The sequence below is a fragment of the Canis lupus genome, chromosome 9 (genome assembly GCF_048164855.1).
Source record: "Canis lupus baileyi chromosome 9, mCanLup2.hap1, whole genome shotgun sequence".
Lineage (NCBI taxonomy): Eukaryota > Metazoa > Chordata > Mammalia > Carnivora > Canidae > Canis > Canis lupus.
In genome coordinates, this window is record NC_132846.1 from 19,000,812 (window position 1) to 19,020,256 (window position 19,445).

General features: G+C 38.9%; 2 protein-coding genes across 2 annotated transcripts in view; one reads left to right on the forward strand and one right to left on the reverse strand.

The window, feature by feature from the left end:
- The window catches only part of FBXO33 (F-box protein 33), a 32,334-nt gene extending 18,314 nt beyond the window's left edge, over window positions 1-14,020 (reverse strand). The window contains exon 1 of the mRNA XM_072838410.1: window positions 13,274-14,020. Coding sequence (XP_072694511.1) covers window positions 13,274-13,881 — 608 coding nt within the window. The 5' untranslated portion in view covers window positions 13,882-14,020. The remainder of the gene's footprint in view (window positions 1-13,273) is intronic.
- Window positions 13,244-19,445, forward strand: part of LOC140640659 (uncharacterized) — a 33,601-nt gene continuing 27,399 nt past the window's right edge. Inside the window, exons 1-3 of the mRNA XM_072840248.1 lie at window positions 13,244-13,317; window positions 13,383-13,603; window positions 13,666-14,238. Of these exons, the coding sequence (XP_072696349.1) occupies window positions 13,244-13,317; window positions 13,383-13,603; window positions 13,666-14,238 (868 nt within the window). The remainder of the gene's footprint in view (window positions 13,318-13,382; window positions 13,604-13,665; window positions 14,239-19,445) is intronic.

A 19,445-nucleotide genomic window follows, 5' to 3' on the forward strand; every position in this document is an offset into this window, starting at 1 on the left:
TTGTATTTTACATGTTTTTATTCGTTTTTCTTATGTTTAATTATGGCCATTTCCTTTCCACTTATAGGAATCCCTTTAACATTTCTTGTAAGGCTGGGTTAGTGGTGATAAACTCCTTTATCTTTTCTTTTTTGGGAAACTATCTCTCCTTCAAATCTGCATGGTAACCTTGCCAGGTAGAGTATTCTTAGCTGTAGGTTTTTCCTTTCAGCACTTGCCACTTTCTTCTGGTTTGCAAAATTTCTGCTGAAAAATCAGCTGACAGTCTTACAGGTTTTCCATGTAGGTAACTTTTTGTTTCACTCTAGCTGGTTTTAAGATTCTCTATCTTTAACCTTTGACATTTTAATTATTACGTGCTATTATTATGACCTCTTTGGGTTCATCTTGTTTGGAACTCTCTGCTTCTTAGACTTAGATGTCTATTTCCCTCTCTATGTTAGGGGAGTTTTCAGTTATTATTTCTTCAAATAAGTTTTCTGCACTTTTCTCTGAAAACCCTATAATGTGAACATTTTTCACTTGATTTTAAGAGATCTCTTAATCTATCCTCATTTAAAAAAATGTTTTTACTGCTCAGCTTGTGTGCTTTCTATTATCCCATCATCCAGATTGCTGATATGTTCTTCTGCAACCTCTAAACTACTACTGATTCCCTCTAGTGTGTTTTTCACTTGTTCTTGTACTAACTCTTATTGAATTAAAATGATCTTTCAAGTATTTTCTTTTTATTGAAGGTCTCACTGAGTTCTTCCATTCTTTTTTCTCACCTATTGAATATCTTTATGACCATTATTTTAAGTTCTTTATTGGGCACACTGCTTCTCTGTTTCATTTAGTTCTTTTTCTGAGGTCTTGTTCTTTCTTTGGGAGCACAATCTTCTGTGTCCCTATTTTGCTTGACTTTCTGTGTTTGTTTCTATGAATTAGGTGAAACAGCTACACCTCCTAAAGCTGGAGTAGTGGCCTTCTGTAGGGTGTCCCATATGCAGAATGTGTGTGCTTGGTGATTTTTGTGGCTGGGCAGAGCTGTAGCTGAATATGCCAGTAAGTCTTTTAAACCATGTCACATCTCTCTGTCTCTCTTGTCGTTCTCTTGCCATTTATCATTGGTTGTTCAGTACCTGTTCAGTCAGCCCTTAGATCTTTTTCAGTAGAATTGTTCTATTAATAGATGCAATTTGGTGTGTTCCATAGAGAAGGTAAGTTCAAAGTCTTCCTACATTGCCATTTCAACCAGAACTCAGAAAAGAAATTTAAACTAGCTGTACATAGCTTTCACCTTTATAAGAACTTTATTCATGGTAAAATCACTAAAAAAAAAAAAACCCTAACAACCTGTACACTAGTAAAATTTAACAAGTTAATATAAGGAGAATCTCTGGAATATTTGTTTTAGTTCCCACTATACCATATTAATTTTTAATACAATATTTAAAAATACCCCAGCAATGTTAGAAACATGCCACTGAGGGCAATTTAAAAAATTCTTCCTATTTGCAAAAATGAAATGGTAATAATCTTGTTACTGTAGAACTAATAATACAAATTTTCCTTACAGATGTAATCACAGACATACTTTTAAAGCTATAATGATTTGTGGAATCATCCAATTCAATAATTTCTTTGAAATCAAGAAATTGAAGTAACTTGTTTAAGACTGCAATACTAGTTAGGGCAGAGCTAGGAAGAGGACCTGGGTTCTGACTCCCATTTCATGTTGTTTCTTATAATTAAACCATGTCCTTGAATACAGTGGTCTTGATGAAAGTTATTGGAAGAATCCTAAGTGGCATATTTTAGAGTAGAATCTAAATCTGTGGAAACAAGTTTTTGGATACTTATTGTTCCATTCAAAATGAGAAATTTTTAATTGATATGGAAAACAATAATTCACTTTTAAATTTAGCAAAACAGAAAACAAACCCTGCTGACAACTCAGTGACAGCTTTCAAATATGTTGTGTTGAAATCAGACTATAGATCATATGGTGAAGCCATATTCCTGCACAATGTCTATAGCATGCACTTGCTCAAAAGCCTGTGATAAAAACATACTGGGAAAGCATTACAGTTGGTTTCAAAGTGTTCTTTCATCTTAATTCTTCAACTTAGTTTAGCTCTATTCCTAGGGTAATATTAATAGGATACAACCTACTTACTATTACTAGTCCCTCTGCAACACATCTTCCATGTGTTGTGAGAGCACAAAACCATAAAGAGTGTTTGATGATCAATCTTCTGAAACATGCAAAAGGCCATACTATTGCCAAAAGAGAATGAATTTCTTCAACCTGTCTGCATTCTTTTTTAACCCTATTACAAAAATCCATCAGTTTTAGATCTAGAGGTATCAGATCATTAAGTACTTACAACTTAGGAACTGAGCCTACAGACTTCTCTCCTACTCTTTGTTCAATTATTAAAATATGTACCGTGTGTCAACGATGTGAAAAGTTAGGGCAAGTAAGCTTCTTATGTCCATGAATTTTAGTCTTCTGGCATAGAAATAAAGATTTTAAAAGGACTCATTTTAGAAAAGTTGGATGAGAATAAGGAATTATTAATAACTTTGTTAATGTATTAATAGCCTTGTGTTCATATAAAAAAACCCACAGTTTTCAGAGCTTTCTCCTAAAGTGTGTAGTGTAAAATGACTTTGATATCTTGGACTTGTTTTAAAATACGTCAGTAAAGATAAAAGAAAAAAATGTGGCAAAATCCTTAAATTACTGAATCTGGGTGATAGGTTGGTTCATTGTGTCTATTTTTTGTGTGTGTTAGAAAATTTCATTAAAAAAAATTAGAAAACCAGGCAGTCATTTCTCTGTATGACTGGCAAGTTCACTAACTATTCTGTAGTTCAGTTTCAGCATCTGTAAAAGTAGGAATAATAATGGTATCTACCCTTATAATACTGCTGTTTCTCTGAGAAAACTAGTTTTGCATTTTAGGGGTTGTTAAGGACACATCTCATGAGCTTTCTGCAGTGCTGGCAATACAACTGGACCTTACCCAGTCCCATGACTGTTGTGGTGACTCTAATTGGAGTTTGGTATCAGGAGGGTGTTAGGTTTGAGAGGTGGGCCTAAGCTATGGAAGGTCAAAGTCTTTTGCTTCAGGTGACTACCCTTCTTCTTTGTCGAACCAAAACTGTCCTTTTGATGTTCCTAAGAGTGAGATTTTGATTCTTTTTTGAAGTAACTAGCAACATTTGAGTAAATGCTCAATTCTGCCCTTGCTTGCTCCCCTTTTCATTGTCCACTGAAGAGATATCATAGAAGAGTACACATGATGAATGTCTGGGTAGGAAAACAGATTTATCTGGGCCTGTGGTTACAGGTGATTAGACCAGTGATTTGGGGCAAAGAATTCTTGTGAAGAGTACTAACTGCTTCTTCCTTTCCACTTAGTCCTAGCATCTTGAGCCCATAACTCACACGAGGGCCAGACTCAAGTAAATTCAAGGAAGTAATGGGTTTATATGAAGCAGGCAGTGAGGTAGGAGACAAGAGGGAAAGGAAAATCCCAAGTGACTGTAGTAAGGAAGACTAGAAGTTTCTGGGGCAATCTAACAGGCTAATCCATAAGGCCTATATGAACAGGGCACTGTTTGAAAGTACTTTGTGGAAGAAGGAGCTAAATAGCAAAGATAAGCCATATTTTCAGAAAATAAACTATTCAAACCCTAGGTATTTTCTCTCTTTTTTTTAAAAAGTATAAATCATTAACAAAAGGAAAACAAAATGAATAAAAATAGCCAATGGAAAAATATTTTGATATACTGAAGGAGTAATTAAAAGGGCATTATAATATCAAATAAACAAGTCTAATTTTTAATACTTACATTCTACTTCTGGAAGATCTCCAGATAAAAATACAGAATCAAACTACTCACTACTTCCATTGCTCCCACACTGGTCCATAGCACCATCATCTCTTGCCTGGATTACTACAAAGGCCTCCTGACCCAGCCTGTTGCTTCTACCCATCTTGTTACAAACTATTTCCAACACAGCATCTGAAATATTCCTTTTTCTTGTTTCAGTGTACAAAATAGATCCAATTTCTCTATACATCATTCTATGCTCACCACAATTGTAGCTATTATGTGTTGTCATACAGTACTATTACAGTATCATTGACTATATTCCCTCTGCTGTGCCTTTTATTCTCATGACTTTTTCATTCCATAACAGGAAGCTTGTATCTCCTATCCCTTTTTACCCACTTCGCCCATCCTCCCATCCCTCTTCTCTGTGGCAACCACCACTTTCTTCTGTTAGTGTTCTTTTTGAAATATTAGATCATGTCACTCCTCGGTTCAAAACTTTTTCACGGCTCCTCATCTCACTCGGAGTAAAAGTCAAAGTCCTTACAAGAGCCTAATAAAGGGCTACTTATTTCTACTTCATCTTCCCCTTTATGTGGTAGGCAGTGTTCTACATCCCAAGGCATTTTCTATCTTACTTAAGGACACTCCTGGTCAAAGTCCCACAGCAGAGCTCCTCCACTTACTGCTACTTACTCTAGGAATTACTTCCCAGAGAGACATAGAAGGCTGCTCCCTCCCTTCTTTTCTCAAACTGGTTATATGCACTTATTTTTTAAATAATAATTTCAGTATACATATTATTTTAATATACATATTTAAATTGTATGTTTTACAGCATGTATATTGTAGGTATGTATATTAAAATTCCATTGAAAAGAATTATCTTTTTACTTTTTAGCATAAGAATTTCCCTATGAATTAAACTATCACAATTTTTGACACACACACACACACACCTCTGAGACACTGTTCAGACACTGGTTCCAGACCATTACAATAGAGCGAATATTGTAATAAGGCCAAGTCAAATGAATTTTTTGGTTTCCCAGTCAGTGCATATACAAATTCTTTTTACAGTATATTGTAGTCTATTAAGTGTACAATATGTCTAAGTGTACATGACTTAATTAAAAATATTTTATTGCTAAAAACCCATCATCTGAGCTTTCATCAATTTTTTTTTTTGCTGGTGGAGGATCCTACTTTCAATGTGATGGCTACTGACTAATCAGGATGGTGGGTGCTGAAGGATAGGGTGGATGTGGCAATTTCTTAAAATAAAAAAAATAAAGTTTGGCACATTAAACTTTATGTGTCAAATTGACTCTTACAAATTATTTTTCTGTAGCATGCAAAGCTGTTTGATAGCATTTTACCCACAGTGGAGTCAATCCTCTCAAACCATCCTGCTGCTTTATCAGCTAAGTTAATGTAATATTCCAAATCCTCTATTGTCGTTACAATATTGTCATTACAGTCTTCACAACATCTTTACCAGGAATGGATTTCATTTCAAGAAACTACTCCCTTTGCCTATCCCTAAGAAGCAACTTCTTATTCATTAAAGTTTTACCATGAGATTGTAGTAATTCAGTCATATCTTCGGGCTCCACTTCTAGTTCTAGTTCTCTTGTTATTTCCACCACATCTGCAGTTACTACCTCTACTGAAATCTTGAACCCTTCAAAATCATCCATGAGGACTGAAATCAAATTCTTCCATACTCCTTTGATGTTGGTATTTTGACTTCTTCATGTGAATTGACTGTTCTTAATGATATCTAGAATGGTATTCCTTTCCAGAAGATTTTCAATTTACTTTGCCCAGATTATCACAGGAATCATGATTTATGAGTGATAGCCTTATGATATGTATTTCTTAAATAATAACACTTGAAAATCAAAATTACCTCTGATCCATGGGCTATAGAATGGATTTTGTGCTAGCAGTCATGAAAACAACATTGATTTCATAGTACAGTCCCATCAGAACTCTTGGATGAACAGGTGTATTGTCAACGAGTTGTAATATTTTAAAAGGAGTTTTTGTTGTTGTTGTTGTTGTTTTGTTTGTTTTCCTGAGCAGTAGGTCTAAACAGTGGGCTCAAAAATACTCAGTAAACAAACAAACAAACAAAAAAATTCAGTAAACCACGGTGTAAATAGACGTGCTGTCATCCAGGCTTTGTTGTTTCATTCATAGAGCTCAGGCAGAGTAGATTCAACATAATTCCTAAGGGCCCTATGATTTTGGCAATAATCAATGAGCACTGATTTCAACTTAAAGTCACCAGTTACATTAGCTCCTAATAAGAGAGTCAACCTGTTTTTTGAAGCTTTGAAGTGAGGCAATGATTTCTCTCTAGCTATGGAAAGTTCTACATGGCATCTTCTTCCAATGGTAGGCTGTTTTGTCTATGTTGAAGATCTGTTGCTTAGTGTAGCCGTCTTCATTAATTATCTTAGCTGGAGCTTCTGGATAACTTGCTACAGCTTCTGCATCAGCATTGCTGCTTCACTTTGTACCTTGATGTTATGAAGACGACTTCTTTCCTTAAACCTCATGAACCAACTTCTGCTAGCTTCAAACTTTTCTTCTGTAACTTTCTCACCTCTGTCAGCCTTTCAGTTTCTCAAGAACTGAAGAGAGTTAGGGCTTTGTTCTGGATTAGGCTTTGGCTTAAGGGAATGTTGTGGCTGGTTTGGTTTTCTGTCCAGATCACTCAAACTTTCTCCATATCAACAATAAAGTTGTTCCACTTATTTGTGTGCTCCCTGGGGTAGCATTTTCAATTTCCTTCAAGAACATTTATTTTGCATTCACAAATTGGCTGTCTGGCACAAGAGAACTTGCTTTTGGCCTATCTCAGCCTTTCACATGCCTTCCTCACAAAACTTAACCATTTTTAGCTTCTGATTTAAAGTGAGACACATGTGACTCTTCCTGTCACTTGAGGCCATTTCAGAGATTTTTATTTTATTTAATTTTTTTGTAGATTTTATTTATTTACTCATGAGAGACACACACACAGAGAGAGAGAGAGAGAGAGAGGCAGACGTAGGCAGAGGGCGCCTGATGAGGCCTTGATCCTGGGACCCAGGGATCATGCCCCAAGCCAAAGGCAGATGCTCAACCACTGAGCCACCAGGCGTCCCATTTCAGAGTTATTATTTGGCCTAATTTAAATATTGTTGTGTCTCAGGGATTAAGGGAGAAGGAAAGAGACAAGGGAATGACTGGTCACTGGAGCAGTGAGAACACACACATTTACTGATTAAGTTTGCCATCTTATGTGGAAATGGTTTGTGGTACTCCAAAATAATTACAGTGGTAACATCAAAGATCACTGGCCACATATCACCATAACAAATCTAATAATAATGAAGAAGTTTGAAATACTGTAGGAGTTACCAAAATAAGACACAGAGACACAAAGTGAGCAAGTACTGTTGGAAAAATGGTGCCAAGATAATTGCTAGATGCAGGGTTGCCACAAAATGTCAATTTGTAAAATAAAGCATTATCTGTCAAGGGCAATAAAGCAAAGCACAATAAAACAAGGTATGCCTGTGGTATTCATTGAATTAGTTTGAGCAATTCTTTGAAAATAATATTAACCATCTATGAGCCTAAGAAATAGTCCTAAAGTTCTAACTACAGAAGGTTGAAGACCTTTCATCATTTTCTGGGATTCTGTTGTACTGTTTACTATAACTGGGACCCAAAAGTTTTTGATATCATAATCACACAAGGAGCACACAAAATGTTATCAGTTGTCTAAACTGATAAAACCTAAAATAATCTACATCATTGCAAGTAATTCTTTCAAGTTAATTCTATTCTTAGTTCACGTTTAGTACCAAGTGTGTTTACATCCACGTACCACTTTTGATAACATATTTCCTCCTCTCACAAATGCTGATGAATGACCACAGCCAAATGACACAAATAAAAACAAACACTTTTAGAGAAATGTTGTCCAGTAGAACTCTGCCATGATAGCAATACTTTGTTCCATGCTGTCTAATGACATATGGCGACTGAGCGCTGGAAATGTGACTACTGTGACTAACAGTCACATATGGCTATTGAGCACTGGAGATGTGACTATTGTGACTAACTAATCTTTAATTTTATTTAATAAGTTAAAAATTGAAAAGCTCTATGTGACCAGCGGCAACTAAATTGTACAGCACAATTTTAGGAATCAGAAATAAGTCATCAGGATATAACAGCTTATTAGCTTTTTTAGGATCCATTAACTAAAAGCAATCTCCTAGCATTTGCTTTACTGTTCACTTACTCAATTACCTTCTAAGAATCACCATCATCTTTCAATCCCAGAGATTACACAAGAAAAGTTTAAATAAGATTGACACTTAAAATTGCTATTGAACATGCTATTAAAAGATCATTGTAATAATACTAAGAATAAGAAAACTAAGTGATTCTTAAAGAGAAATGATGGAAAAACATTTGATTCTCCTTTTTCTTTACACCCAAGCAGCAAGTTCTCTTGGCTCTATTTCCAAAATATATTCTAAATCTATCCACTTTTCTTCATCTCTACTGTCTCCACCATACTCTAAGCTATCATCATCTCTGTCTATATTTTTGCAACAGTTTGCCAAGTTTCCCTGTCTTTTCCCTCTTGTAATTCACTCATTACACAGCAGAGTATCTTAAAATGCGTATTAGATCACATTATTTTTGCCGTTAAATATTTTCCTGTGATTTCTTCTTAGAATGTAGCTCAAACTTCCTTCCACAAGCCCACATAATCAATCCCATTCCTTCCTCCTTCTATATTGCAGAAAGCAGGACAACGCCCCCTCTCACCTCACTTTCCTTCTCATGGTCTGGCCATACTTTCTTTCCTATTGCTTCAACAGGTCAAAAATTTGTCTGACCTAAGGCCTTGGTGTTTGTTTTTTGTTTTTTTTTTCCTCCCCCTGCTTAAAATGCTGTTTGCTCAGATCTTCAGATGGGTAACTTGTGTCATTCACATTGCAGCTCAAATGTCTTTTTCAGACATGTTTTCCCTTGCTACTCTAATGTTGCCACCTAGTCACTATTACATAGTGCTCTTTTATTTTCACAACTGAAATAATCTTCCTTTCATTTATTTACTGTTTTTTTTTTTTCCCCTCTAGAATGTTGGCTCTATGAGAATAGGAAGTTTGTTTTCACTGCTTGACACATAGTGGGCTCTCAATATTTGGAGGAAAACCACCAGATTTTTTAAAACTATCATCTTAGGCCCTAAATAAGTTGATCAAGTTGGATGAGCTCTTTCAGGGCTTCCTCAGAACTAACTCATTAAAATGGAAATAATTTAATCACTTCACTCAAAAACTGCTTCACAGCTTCACTTAACACAGAAGAAATGACATTTTACTTTAACAATCTTTTGCTGGGTTTTATTTCATATCCTCAATCTATCAGTTCTCAGTCACTGTAAGAATGTACCTATATGGCCTAGAGAGAACCCTAATTCTTCTTAGCATCCCTCTGAGGAGGTTAGTTTCTTTAACGGGTTGGAATCTCCTCCTTTCTCAATGACCTATGAAACCATTTTAACTTGTCAGTTTTAAAGTAAGGAGTCTGTTGGGTATGCAGCATCTCACCTCTCTTCTCTATGGGTAGTCACCACTTGGATAGTATATACTGGTCAGAGTCCCAATATATTTTAAAATTTATTCTGCAAATAGACTACTTTACATAAATAATAAAAACTCTCAAAAGAAAGATGCTATTATTACATGTATTTACTACATTATGAGAGGGGAAAATATTTCAAGAAAAATAAGGCTGAGGGTTGTTGAACACAACACTTTCAAGGCATTTCCTACCATCTTAGATAGTAATAGGAAATGTCCAAAGAATTTTTAACATATTTTGAGATGTATTTTTTAAAGGCCTTATGTGTTTTTGGATCCTGGTAGACTGATGCTGAGAAAACAATACAAACGTAAGAGTCTTCTTCATTGCACATGCCAAGTCAACAAGACAAATCTAATAATTATTAATAGAACTTCTATTACTGAGAGGTTATGTCAGTGGGCATAGCCGTGAAATGGTCAATGTACATATATGTAGTTGGGAGACCTAGCCCAGATCTTTAAGAAGAAAATCTTCCTCATATAAAATCTCACTGGCCTATGCAGTATTTATCTTTAATAAAAGTACTGCACTCAATTTGGAATTTTATCCAACAAAGCTCATGTAAAATACTTATACAGTTCAGAAAAGCATAAACTGGATGATTACAACGTACCTATGCCTGCTGTTTAAAAATAAATATTTTTAGTTACTGAATCTATTAGCTATTATCATAAATCTTATTGTCCACAAACTCATTTTTCCTAAGTAGTCAAATACAACATTTCAATAGGTAGTACTCAACAACTAGATTATACCCTAAAAATGAGTATCTACATATGTTGTTTTCAACTTTTAAGAACAATTTCTTATGGAACAACTGCAGAAGAAATTCAGCCTACTTAACTTATAATACAATTGAATGAGAAATACCTACTGTATTTCTATTCTATTTTGTTTCTACAATACTGGCAGATATTGCAGCCTCCTGCAGGGAAGGGAACTATGAAACCTAGAGTACTGTGTTTTGCCCTTTGAGAGGCATTTCTGCAACTCTTTGATCTTCATCAGTTGTTCCTAACATCTAAGATATCTGCAAAGAGGCTACAGTCACCGTGAGGGTACACGCGTATATCAAACCCAGGAACCAAGCAAAAAACTAAAATGCTGATTATCCTCTTCGAAGAGTATCCTTGAAAAGTTCCCACAATCCAAGGTTATAGTTTTAGTCTTTTCCTGGGGAACATGAAAATATCTGGAACACAACAAAGTAACAGTCTGAGTTGTGTGAATTATATAAAGGAATTCACCACAAAGCCTGGAAACATAAGGCTTGTGAACCAGTAGGTTTCATATCCCCTTTAGTACTTTTAAAATGGCAGAAATCATAGAGCAAAACTACTGTAAATTTAACTTTGGAATGTTAAGAACAATATCAAATGTTCATTTTTCTCATTAGTTATTTAATGCGTTTGGAAAACCCCAAAAAACACTAAATAAAATTGTTTTCTTCTTCACTGAACCTGAGTCTGTAGTTCAAGTGCTTACAGAAGGAAGTATAGGGTTTAACAAAATTATCAAATAAACAACTTGATCTAAAACATTTCAAATTTGTTAAATTTGTTAAAATTGTTAAAATTGAAATTTGTTAAAACTAGACCCATTTATGTTTTTTAACATTCACATTAGTACTTTCATTATTACTAGAGCACCTCAAGACACTTTCAAAAATAAAGGTTAAATTAACTTATTTCCAAACACTTAAAGATAATTTATTTTAAAAAATCCTTTGAAATATCATTAGGACAGATAATATGTGTAAAAATACTATACTTTATTTTACACATACAATGAATGTGCTATCAAAGCAGCACAACTCACAGTACCATCCCTACTGTAAAAGACAAGAAAACCTTAAAATTAGAGATGACAGTGTACTGTATTTGTATAGAAGTGACAGCTGACCCAAATGGGCTGGCATACGGTGGCATTATAGACATTACAGATTGGGATGCTAATAGAAGTGATAGATATACTTTTATTTGTCAATTATACCTCAATAAAGCAGAGGGGGTAAAAAGTGGTAGGGGTAAGGAAAGGAGGGAAAGACAAATTAAACAACAATGAAAAGGGGTGATATACTTTTTTGCCTATATAACGTTATCCATCCATCCAACCAACTAGTTATTAAAACGCTTAAAGGGATTCGGCACTATGTAAAGCTTATTTGTACTTGGCAAAGGCAAGTTTTTTTGTTTTTTTTTGTTTTTGTTTTTTTTTTGGATGGTTGCTCAGAAGTGCCATCTGATCTCAGAACAGAAAAATCTAATTAGTACTCACTGAATTCACCCCACTCTTGGTCTCATCAGGAGTTTAAGTGCTCACTGACTGAATCTTTTCAACTCTGGGTCATTTGGTCCTCTAGCCATACATTCAACTGAGAGCCTCCAATTTACATCTTCAAACAGCCTCTCTTGCTATACACAAAGTCAGAAAACAGAATGGCTTGGTGTGAAATGCTGCGGAAATACACAGGCCGCTGGAATGATGGAGCCATGCTCCAGGTACAACTTGGACTACATGCTTATTCCCTACTCTTTTGATTCAGATACAGAATTTATATACATAGTCTAGCATTAAATCAGTACCTTCTCTCAATTGTTCAATATAATACATGATGTTCAATACAATGTATTTATTGCAAAAGGAAGGACGCGGCTCCTGTAGAAAAGTGATGCTGTATAACCATGTGTGTATCGCTTGACTCTATTAAGCATCAGTTTCCTTTCTATAAAATAGGGATAACAGCTGCCTTGCCTAACTCATAGGGTCACTGAAAGGATCAAATAAGATAGTATACCGGTAAACTGCTAACTATTACTACCATATAAGTTGCTTCTTTTAGAACTTTTGAACTTTTCCAACTCACAGTTTAATTGTAAGTTTGGTTAGACCGTCCAGATACAAAAAGAATGTAAACTAATAGGATGGAGGACAAATAAAGAAAATGTTGATAAGGATAACAGGTCAGAACATAGGAAGTGAATCGCAGAATTAGAGTCCTGATGCAAAACCAGGACAGGTACGTGCTTACACGTTGCAGACATTGGGCAGTTCCCCCAGCACAAGCACTAAGCTGGACTGTGCTACTCTTAGGTGAATCACTGGGGACAAGTTGAGTCTGGTGATGCAAGGGGAGGGACTTCCAACCCTGATGATCAGGCTCTTCTTCCCTCATGCCTTTAACAAACACTCCTACTCTTTGTGCCTGGCCCAGTTAATGAAAACTATTCCTGGTAAGAAAATGGCTGTCAAAGATTTTTTTGGGGGGTGGGGGTGGCGCGGAGAATCTTGTAACTACGAGACACCAGCAGCACACCTCCTCCCTCCCCCACCACCAACTATTTTGAAATACACAGGTTCCGAGTCAGAAAGAGCAGGTTATGTTTTGTTTCTCCCAAGACTCACAGGCCTCACCCTTCAAGCTTCAGTTCTCTCATCTGTAATAGGAAGGATGACGGCGCCTGTCCGCTTCATCCCAGGGCCACAGAGAGGATGAGGGAGACAGTTCCTGAAAGGCGCCAGGAGTGGTGTCTGAAAACACCCAGTCCGCCACTGTTGGTAAAATATTACGATGCGTCCCGTTATGCCCTCCCGCCTCAAGGAAGTCGCCGGGTTGGAACGGACGCCCTCAGTCGCTGAAGAAAGCAACGCTAAATCCGGCCGGGTGTATCCGCACTGAATCTATTTCGGGGCGAGAGGCAGGAAGGACACGGGGCCCCGGGAGCGGGGGAGAGGAGAAAGGCGAATGGACTGGAGGGGTCCGCGACGAGCCTACCTGTTGTTCCGGATGCTGACCAGCACGCACAGCACCAGCTCCAAGTAGGTGCGCAGCACTTCCAGCCAACGGGTTGAGAGCTGCAAGGCCTCGACCTCTTCCCCGCCAGTCCCGGGGTCCGCGCCGCCTCCGTCGCCGGGGCCGCCGCCACCGCTCAGGTAATTCTCGGCGGCGAACTCAACACGCAGCTCTCGCACGAACCAGCCGCACTTGCGCATGAGGAATTCGAGCCGGGGCTGCTCGGCGGGGGAGACGCGGAGGCAGATGCGGAGCTGCGGCCAGAGGGCAGGGTAGAAGAGGCACTCGCGCCAGTGCGAGCAGGAAGCCGAGGCCCGCAGCCGGTCGGGCGCCGGCAGGAAGGAGAAGATGTGCACGATCAGCTCGCTGGGCAGCGACGCGGCGCCTGCCGCCTGCCCGCACAGAGCCATCCGGCCCCGCCGCCGGCCGCCCGCCCCCGGCCGCCCCCGCAGTCCCCGGAGCAGCCCCCGCAGCCGTCGCAGCTGCTGCCGCCGCAGCCGCAGCCGCCGCCACCGCGCCACCCGGGCGGCCCCGGCTCGGGTTCGAGCTCCCGGCGGTCGGGGCTGCGGCACTGACAAGAACAACAACATCAATGACAAGGAAGAAGGGGGCGGAACCGTCGTGGGTCTTGGCGGAACCAAGTGTGGCAGAAGTTGCCGAGAGGGGGGAAGGCCTCTGCGGGGGCGGCTTCTCGGGAGTCAGCTTCTGGTGCCTTGCACTGTCCTCACGCGGGGCCAAGTCCCACAGACTCCGTGACCTCAAAACCCTCGCCTGTAGTGTTTCGGGCCCAGGAAGCGGCAGAACTTGTCGCAAGGAAGCGGCGCACCTCCCCGCACCTGGAGGCGGAGGCAGGGCGGTGGTAGGAGCTGAGTTTGACGTCACCGGCGGTGGGCGGAGCCCTGCCAGGAGGAGCGCGACTTCCGGAAGAGGGGAGCGCCCGCTTGCCGGTAGGGAAGGGAGACGCGGCACGTGACTCTTGACGCACGCAGGCCGGCGGGGCGGGGCGGGAAGCGCGGTTGGTGCGGGCGCTGGGCGGCCCGGCCCATCTCGTACCTGCGGCCGAGTCCCGTCAAGTGTGTGAGTCGGTAAGCTCTTGAGGGCGCTCCGGCGGTGGCAGCGGCGGACCTCGGGTCCGTGCGGGGGGTCGCGACGCTTCTCAGTCTGAGGCTGTCCTGCGCTGGGCTGAGGACTCACAGCCCAAGTGTCCGCCGGCACGGGGTTTCCGGGCGGACCCGGCCGTGCAGAGTCCTGTTCAAAGAGTTTGAGAGAGAGAGAGCCGCTAGGGAGAGGGAGCGGGCGGGCTCGCGGGCCAACTCGGACGAGCTGGGTCGTCGGAGGGGAGACCCTCGGGGCGCGGCGGCCGAGCGCCCAGACCCGGGCCGGCCCGCGGGTGGACCTTCCCCACCGGTCGGTCGTTCGGTGCGCATGACCTCTGCGCCCTCCTGGCCTGTGGGGAAGGAGGGGGGACAGCGCCACCCTTTGGATTTTGAGGGAGAGAGAGAAGAAAAGTCCAGTGAGTGGGATCTCCTTCCTGGTCGGTCGGTCGGTCGGTCGGTGGGATGGTTGGTTGTCAGCCTCTTGTCCACGATTTGAGCGAGGCTGTGAGTTCCCGGTTCTGAGATTTAGAGGCTCTACTTGAAAAGAAGCTGATGAATATGGTAAAGACTGTCTTTAGTTTGGCGCCCGTAACTCGAGAGAAGGCTTTCTTTAAAACTGCCCCTTACCTTGATTACAACTTGGGGAGTAGTGAACCGGTTGTAAGGGGCGGTGAAGTCAGAAAGGAGTAAGTGATTTTATGTAATAATTGAGGATTGCTTTAGTGCGGCTGCCGCTTCAGAGCCGTAACTGTGATCCTGGAACAGCCTTGTTCTCTTGGTAAACACCAAGAGACTGTTCTACCAGATATATTTAGCTTTCTGAGGGCAAAACTCTTCATTCATGCTGCTTTGATGGCTTTTGGTGTCTTGCACGTACCATGTTTCCAACGGTATCGTGTTATCACTTCGGAGTTCTCTTCAGCTACGTATCTGCGAGAAGAGTAGGTCGCGTCTCTGAACCTCCGCGAGTGCTCTTTCTGTGTGATTATTATTATACCTTATGAGTACTTTAACGTGCACTTATGGAAACAATTAGGAAGTTGAGACTTGGATTTTGGTCTTTTATTTCTTAAACTCATTATTTTGAAGTGAACCATAGACCTCTGGATACTCCACTTTTAAGTCTTTCAGTATGCATCTCCATAAAAGCACATTAACTATGGAACAAAAAATAATCACACTTTAAATAATGACATCTTAATGTTATCTAATATTCTAATATCAAATATTTAAGTCTTCATATTTATCCGTTTATCTCCCGAATGACCCTTACAGATGTTTCATCCAAACTAGAATCCAGTTAAAGACCACACTTGTTTTTGTTTATGTATTTCAAGTCTGCTGATTTAGGATAGTCACCCCCCCCCCCAACACTTTTTTTTTTTTCCCCCCACCCTCTCTGATTAGCTAAAGAGGCGAGACTTACTATCCTTAAAGTATCTCTCCCCTTTGGTAATTGTTTGACTATTTTCTCTTGATGTTTAGCTTATCCCTCTAGTCCTTGAATTTCTAATAAACTTGAACGTTAATGCTGAAGGCTTGAGTAGGTTGGTGACATCTTGATCTCCCTCCTAAATTTATGTGTTGTTTTTCTTCGTAGTGTGTAAGGTGTTGTTTTGCCTCCCTAAAAATGTCTAGCTCCCCATCAACCATTTGCGTAATGCCCTTAACAATAATTGAAAATTCTTGCCTGAATCCTAATTTTATTAGGGGTTGCAAAATGATAGTTTCCAGATGAGGGTTTCATCTACATTTATTAATTTGCATTTTTCTGTGTAGTAGAAGCTTTCTTTTATAAACTGGCAACATTTAATTACTCCAAAATAGAGCTTCTGTTGGAAAGTTAGCGAAAAAGATGCTTAGTTCTTTTTCTTTTATTACCAATTTAAAAAGTAAGTTTTAGGGCTCCCAAGAGTGACAAATGAGTTTTTTCTAGCTTTTATTTTTTTCTGAATATCATGTACTCATTGCTTTGGGGTATATTTTAATTAACTATTCATTTAAAAAAATATTTAGAGAGAGAGAGTATGAGCAGGGATAGAGGGAAATGAAGAGGTGAAGAGAGAGTCTCAGGAAGGGTCCATGCTAAGTGCAGAGCCTGTCCAGGGGCTGGATCTCACTGCCCTAAGATCAGGACAGGAGCTGAAATCAAGAGTCAGATGGCTTAACCGGCTGATTCACCCAGGTGCCTCTAGTTATTCTTTTTGATTCTTAAATTTGATGCTTCTAGAACACCTCTCAAAGAATTCTGTGTAAATATTATTATAATAAAAAATCCTTGAGCATTTTTAGTAGATGTAACATTGTACTGGGTTGGAGAGTGAGGCTAGATTTTGATCTTTTTTGCTTTTGCTATGATCCAGCTAGGTGACATTTGAACAGTTTTCTTAACTAACTCTTTGGGCCTCATTTTCTCCATCTGTACAAATAGAGAGTATTGGCAAGGTTCCCTGCAGCTCTGATATTCTCTGACTTAAATAAGAAGACAAAAAAAAAAAATAAGAAGACAAAACTTAGACATATTTTACATATCATAAAATCCACCCATTTCGAGTCAGTGATTTTTAGTAGTTATACCAAATGGTGCAGCCATCATTATAAATCAATTTTAGAACCTCTTCATCCCTTTAATAAGATACCTTGTGCCCATTTACAGCTAATTCCTCAGACAGCCACTAATGTACTTTCTGTCTCTAATTTGCCTTTTCTGAACATTTAATATTAATAGAATCATATATGATCTTTTCTGTCTTCTTTCACTTAGCATAATGTTTTTGAGGTTCATTCATGATGTAGCGTGTCATTAATCCATTCCTTTTTATTGCTGAATAGTATTCCATTTTATGGATTAAAAAAATATATATAGCCTATTCACAAGTTGATGGACACTTAGATTCCCAGATTTTGGCTATCATGAATAATATTTCTGTGAACATTCATGTGCAAGTCTTGTGGACATATGTTTTCATTTCTTTTGGATAGATACCTAGGAAAGTGATAGGTTGTATGGTAGTTCCATGTATAACTGTCAAACTGTTTTCCAAAGCGTCTGTATCATTTTTCGTTCCTAGAAGCAATGTATGAGGGTTTCCAGGCTCTGACTTTTTGATGATCTTGAGATAGTCTACGATTGATTTGAGATTATTTTTCCTTATTCTTAGCATTTTGCTAAAAACAAACCGCATTTTTCTTGGATACCATTAATACTTAGTTTTTAGTTATTAGGAATAGTTCCTAAAGGAAATAAAAATATATCAATTTTATACCAGTCTGCTATAAAATAAAATTCAACTTAGTGTTTTTTTTTTTTTTTTTTTTTTTAAGATTTTATTTCTTCATGAGAGACACAGAGAGAGAGAGAGGTGGGTTCCATGCAGGGAGCCTGATGTGGGACTCGATCCTGGGACTCCAGGATCATGCCCTGGGTGGAAGGCACGCGCCCAACAGCTGAGCCACCCAGGCGTCCCAGCTTCTTAGTGCTTTTAAAAAAATTTTTACTTTCATGTTAAGGGAAGAGTGGTAGTGATACTATTAATGAAAATAAGCTAAGACATGAATTAATAAGATACGGTTCTTGCCTAGTTACTATAATAAAACAGTAAATGCCAGTGATAACATGATTTGTTTACTTTATTAAGCCATCTTTAACATTAATCAAATATTTACTGAGTGTGTATATTCTTAGCATGTTGAGTTAGATTATTTCTCTTGAGTTTTATGTCTACTAAAGTATAAACTATTTTTTGATAAACTAACAAAATGGACTTTTAAACAGCAGGATGAAATTGCATTTTGTGAAGTTGTAATGTCTGAGCTAAGATTCCAAGTGTGGGAGGAAGTACTGACGTTGTAAAGCTCATAAATACTCAGTAGTACTAAGCTACTGGTTCCAAAAGTAGCATATTGTCACTATAGCAACTACCCATACTTATTTGGATCTGAAACCCAGGCAACGAATGGTGGATAAGACTATAACATCAAGATAGATATGTGCTTTGGTGGATTGATGTGGTCTGGTCTGTTGATGGTCAAGTATTGGTTCCATTTTTCTTGTATGTTTATTATGATTGATTCAGGTTTTTATGAAGTCATCTTAATTTGTGTGTTTTTGGAGAGAAATTAAGCATTTAGTATCCTTATATTCTTCCTTTTCTAACATGCCAAGTTTAGTACTTCTTGCTAGGTTATTAGGATATTAAATGCATTTGTACTGTAGCCTTTTCTCCATTATTGTTTGGCAAGTTGTCAGACAGTAGTTATAAAAATATAACTTTTATTATGCTGAATCATTTGCAATATTATAACCGAAAAGAACCCATGGCAGATTTTATTTTAGCTACATCATGAAGAGATGCTCTAGACTACCAATAAACACTCGAATTGCCTAAATGCAAACTTTTTTTTTTTTTTTTTTTTTTTTTCAGAATAAGATTTAGGTTTCGGAATACTGTTGACAAATAGACATGCCATAACTTCCTTTCAGTTATCTCTTAGCATGCATCCATAAATTTACTTAGAGGCACAGGAGCCTCCTGGGAAAATAGAATTCGGAACCTGATTCCTTTCTCTCCACTCTGGTCTGATGGATTGGAATGGTTCCTAGTGAGGTCATATTACAGGAAAAAGCAGTGAAGGGTTGAAAGGAATTTGTCTTTAGGGTAGGGCATTGGTGAGTTGGCTGCAGGACAAAGGATCAGTTTTTTTCTTAGGTGTGCCATGTTGCTGATATCAGAACCGATTCTAACCAAACTACTTGCAAATTTGTTGTGCAAGTTTGTGAATTGAAAAATTTATATCAATAAAGCAGGAATTGATACTCTAAAAGACAGAAGCAGTGAGAGAGGAATTGGGTCCTGAGCGATGTGATAGTGAGTGGGGAGGACTGTAACTTACCAGAGGATACTTACCTCCACTGGGAAAGCTGAAAGTTTCTAGATTTTCAGAAGGCATTAAAATACTAATCTTTTAAAAGATGAAATGTCCTGAATGCTAGCTCATTCACAGAATATTAGAAGTATTCTTTGGACTAAACAAAACCAGATTACCTGTAGAATACC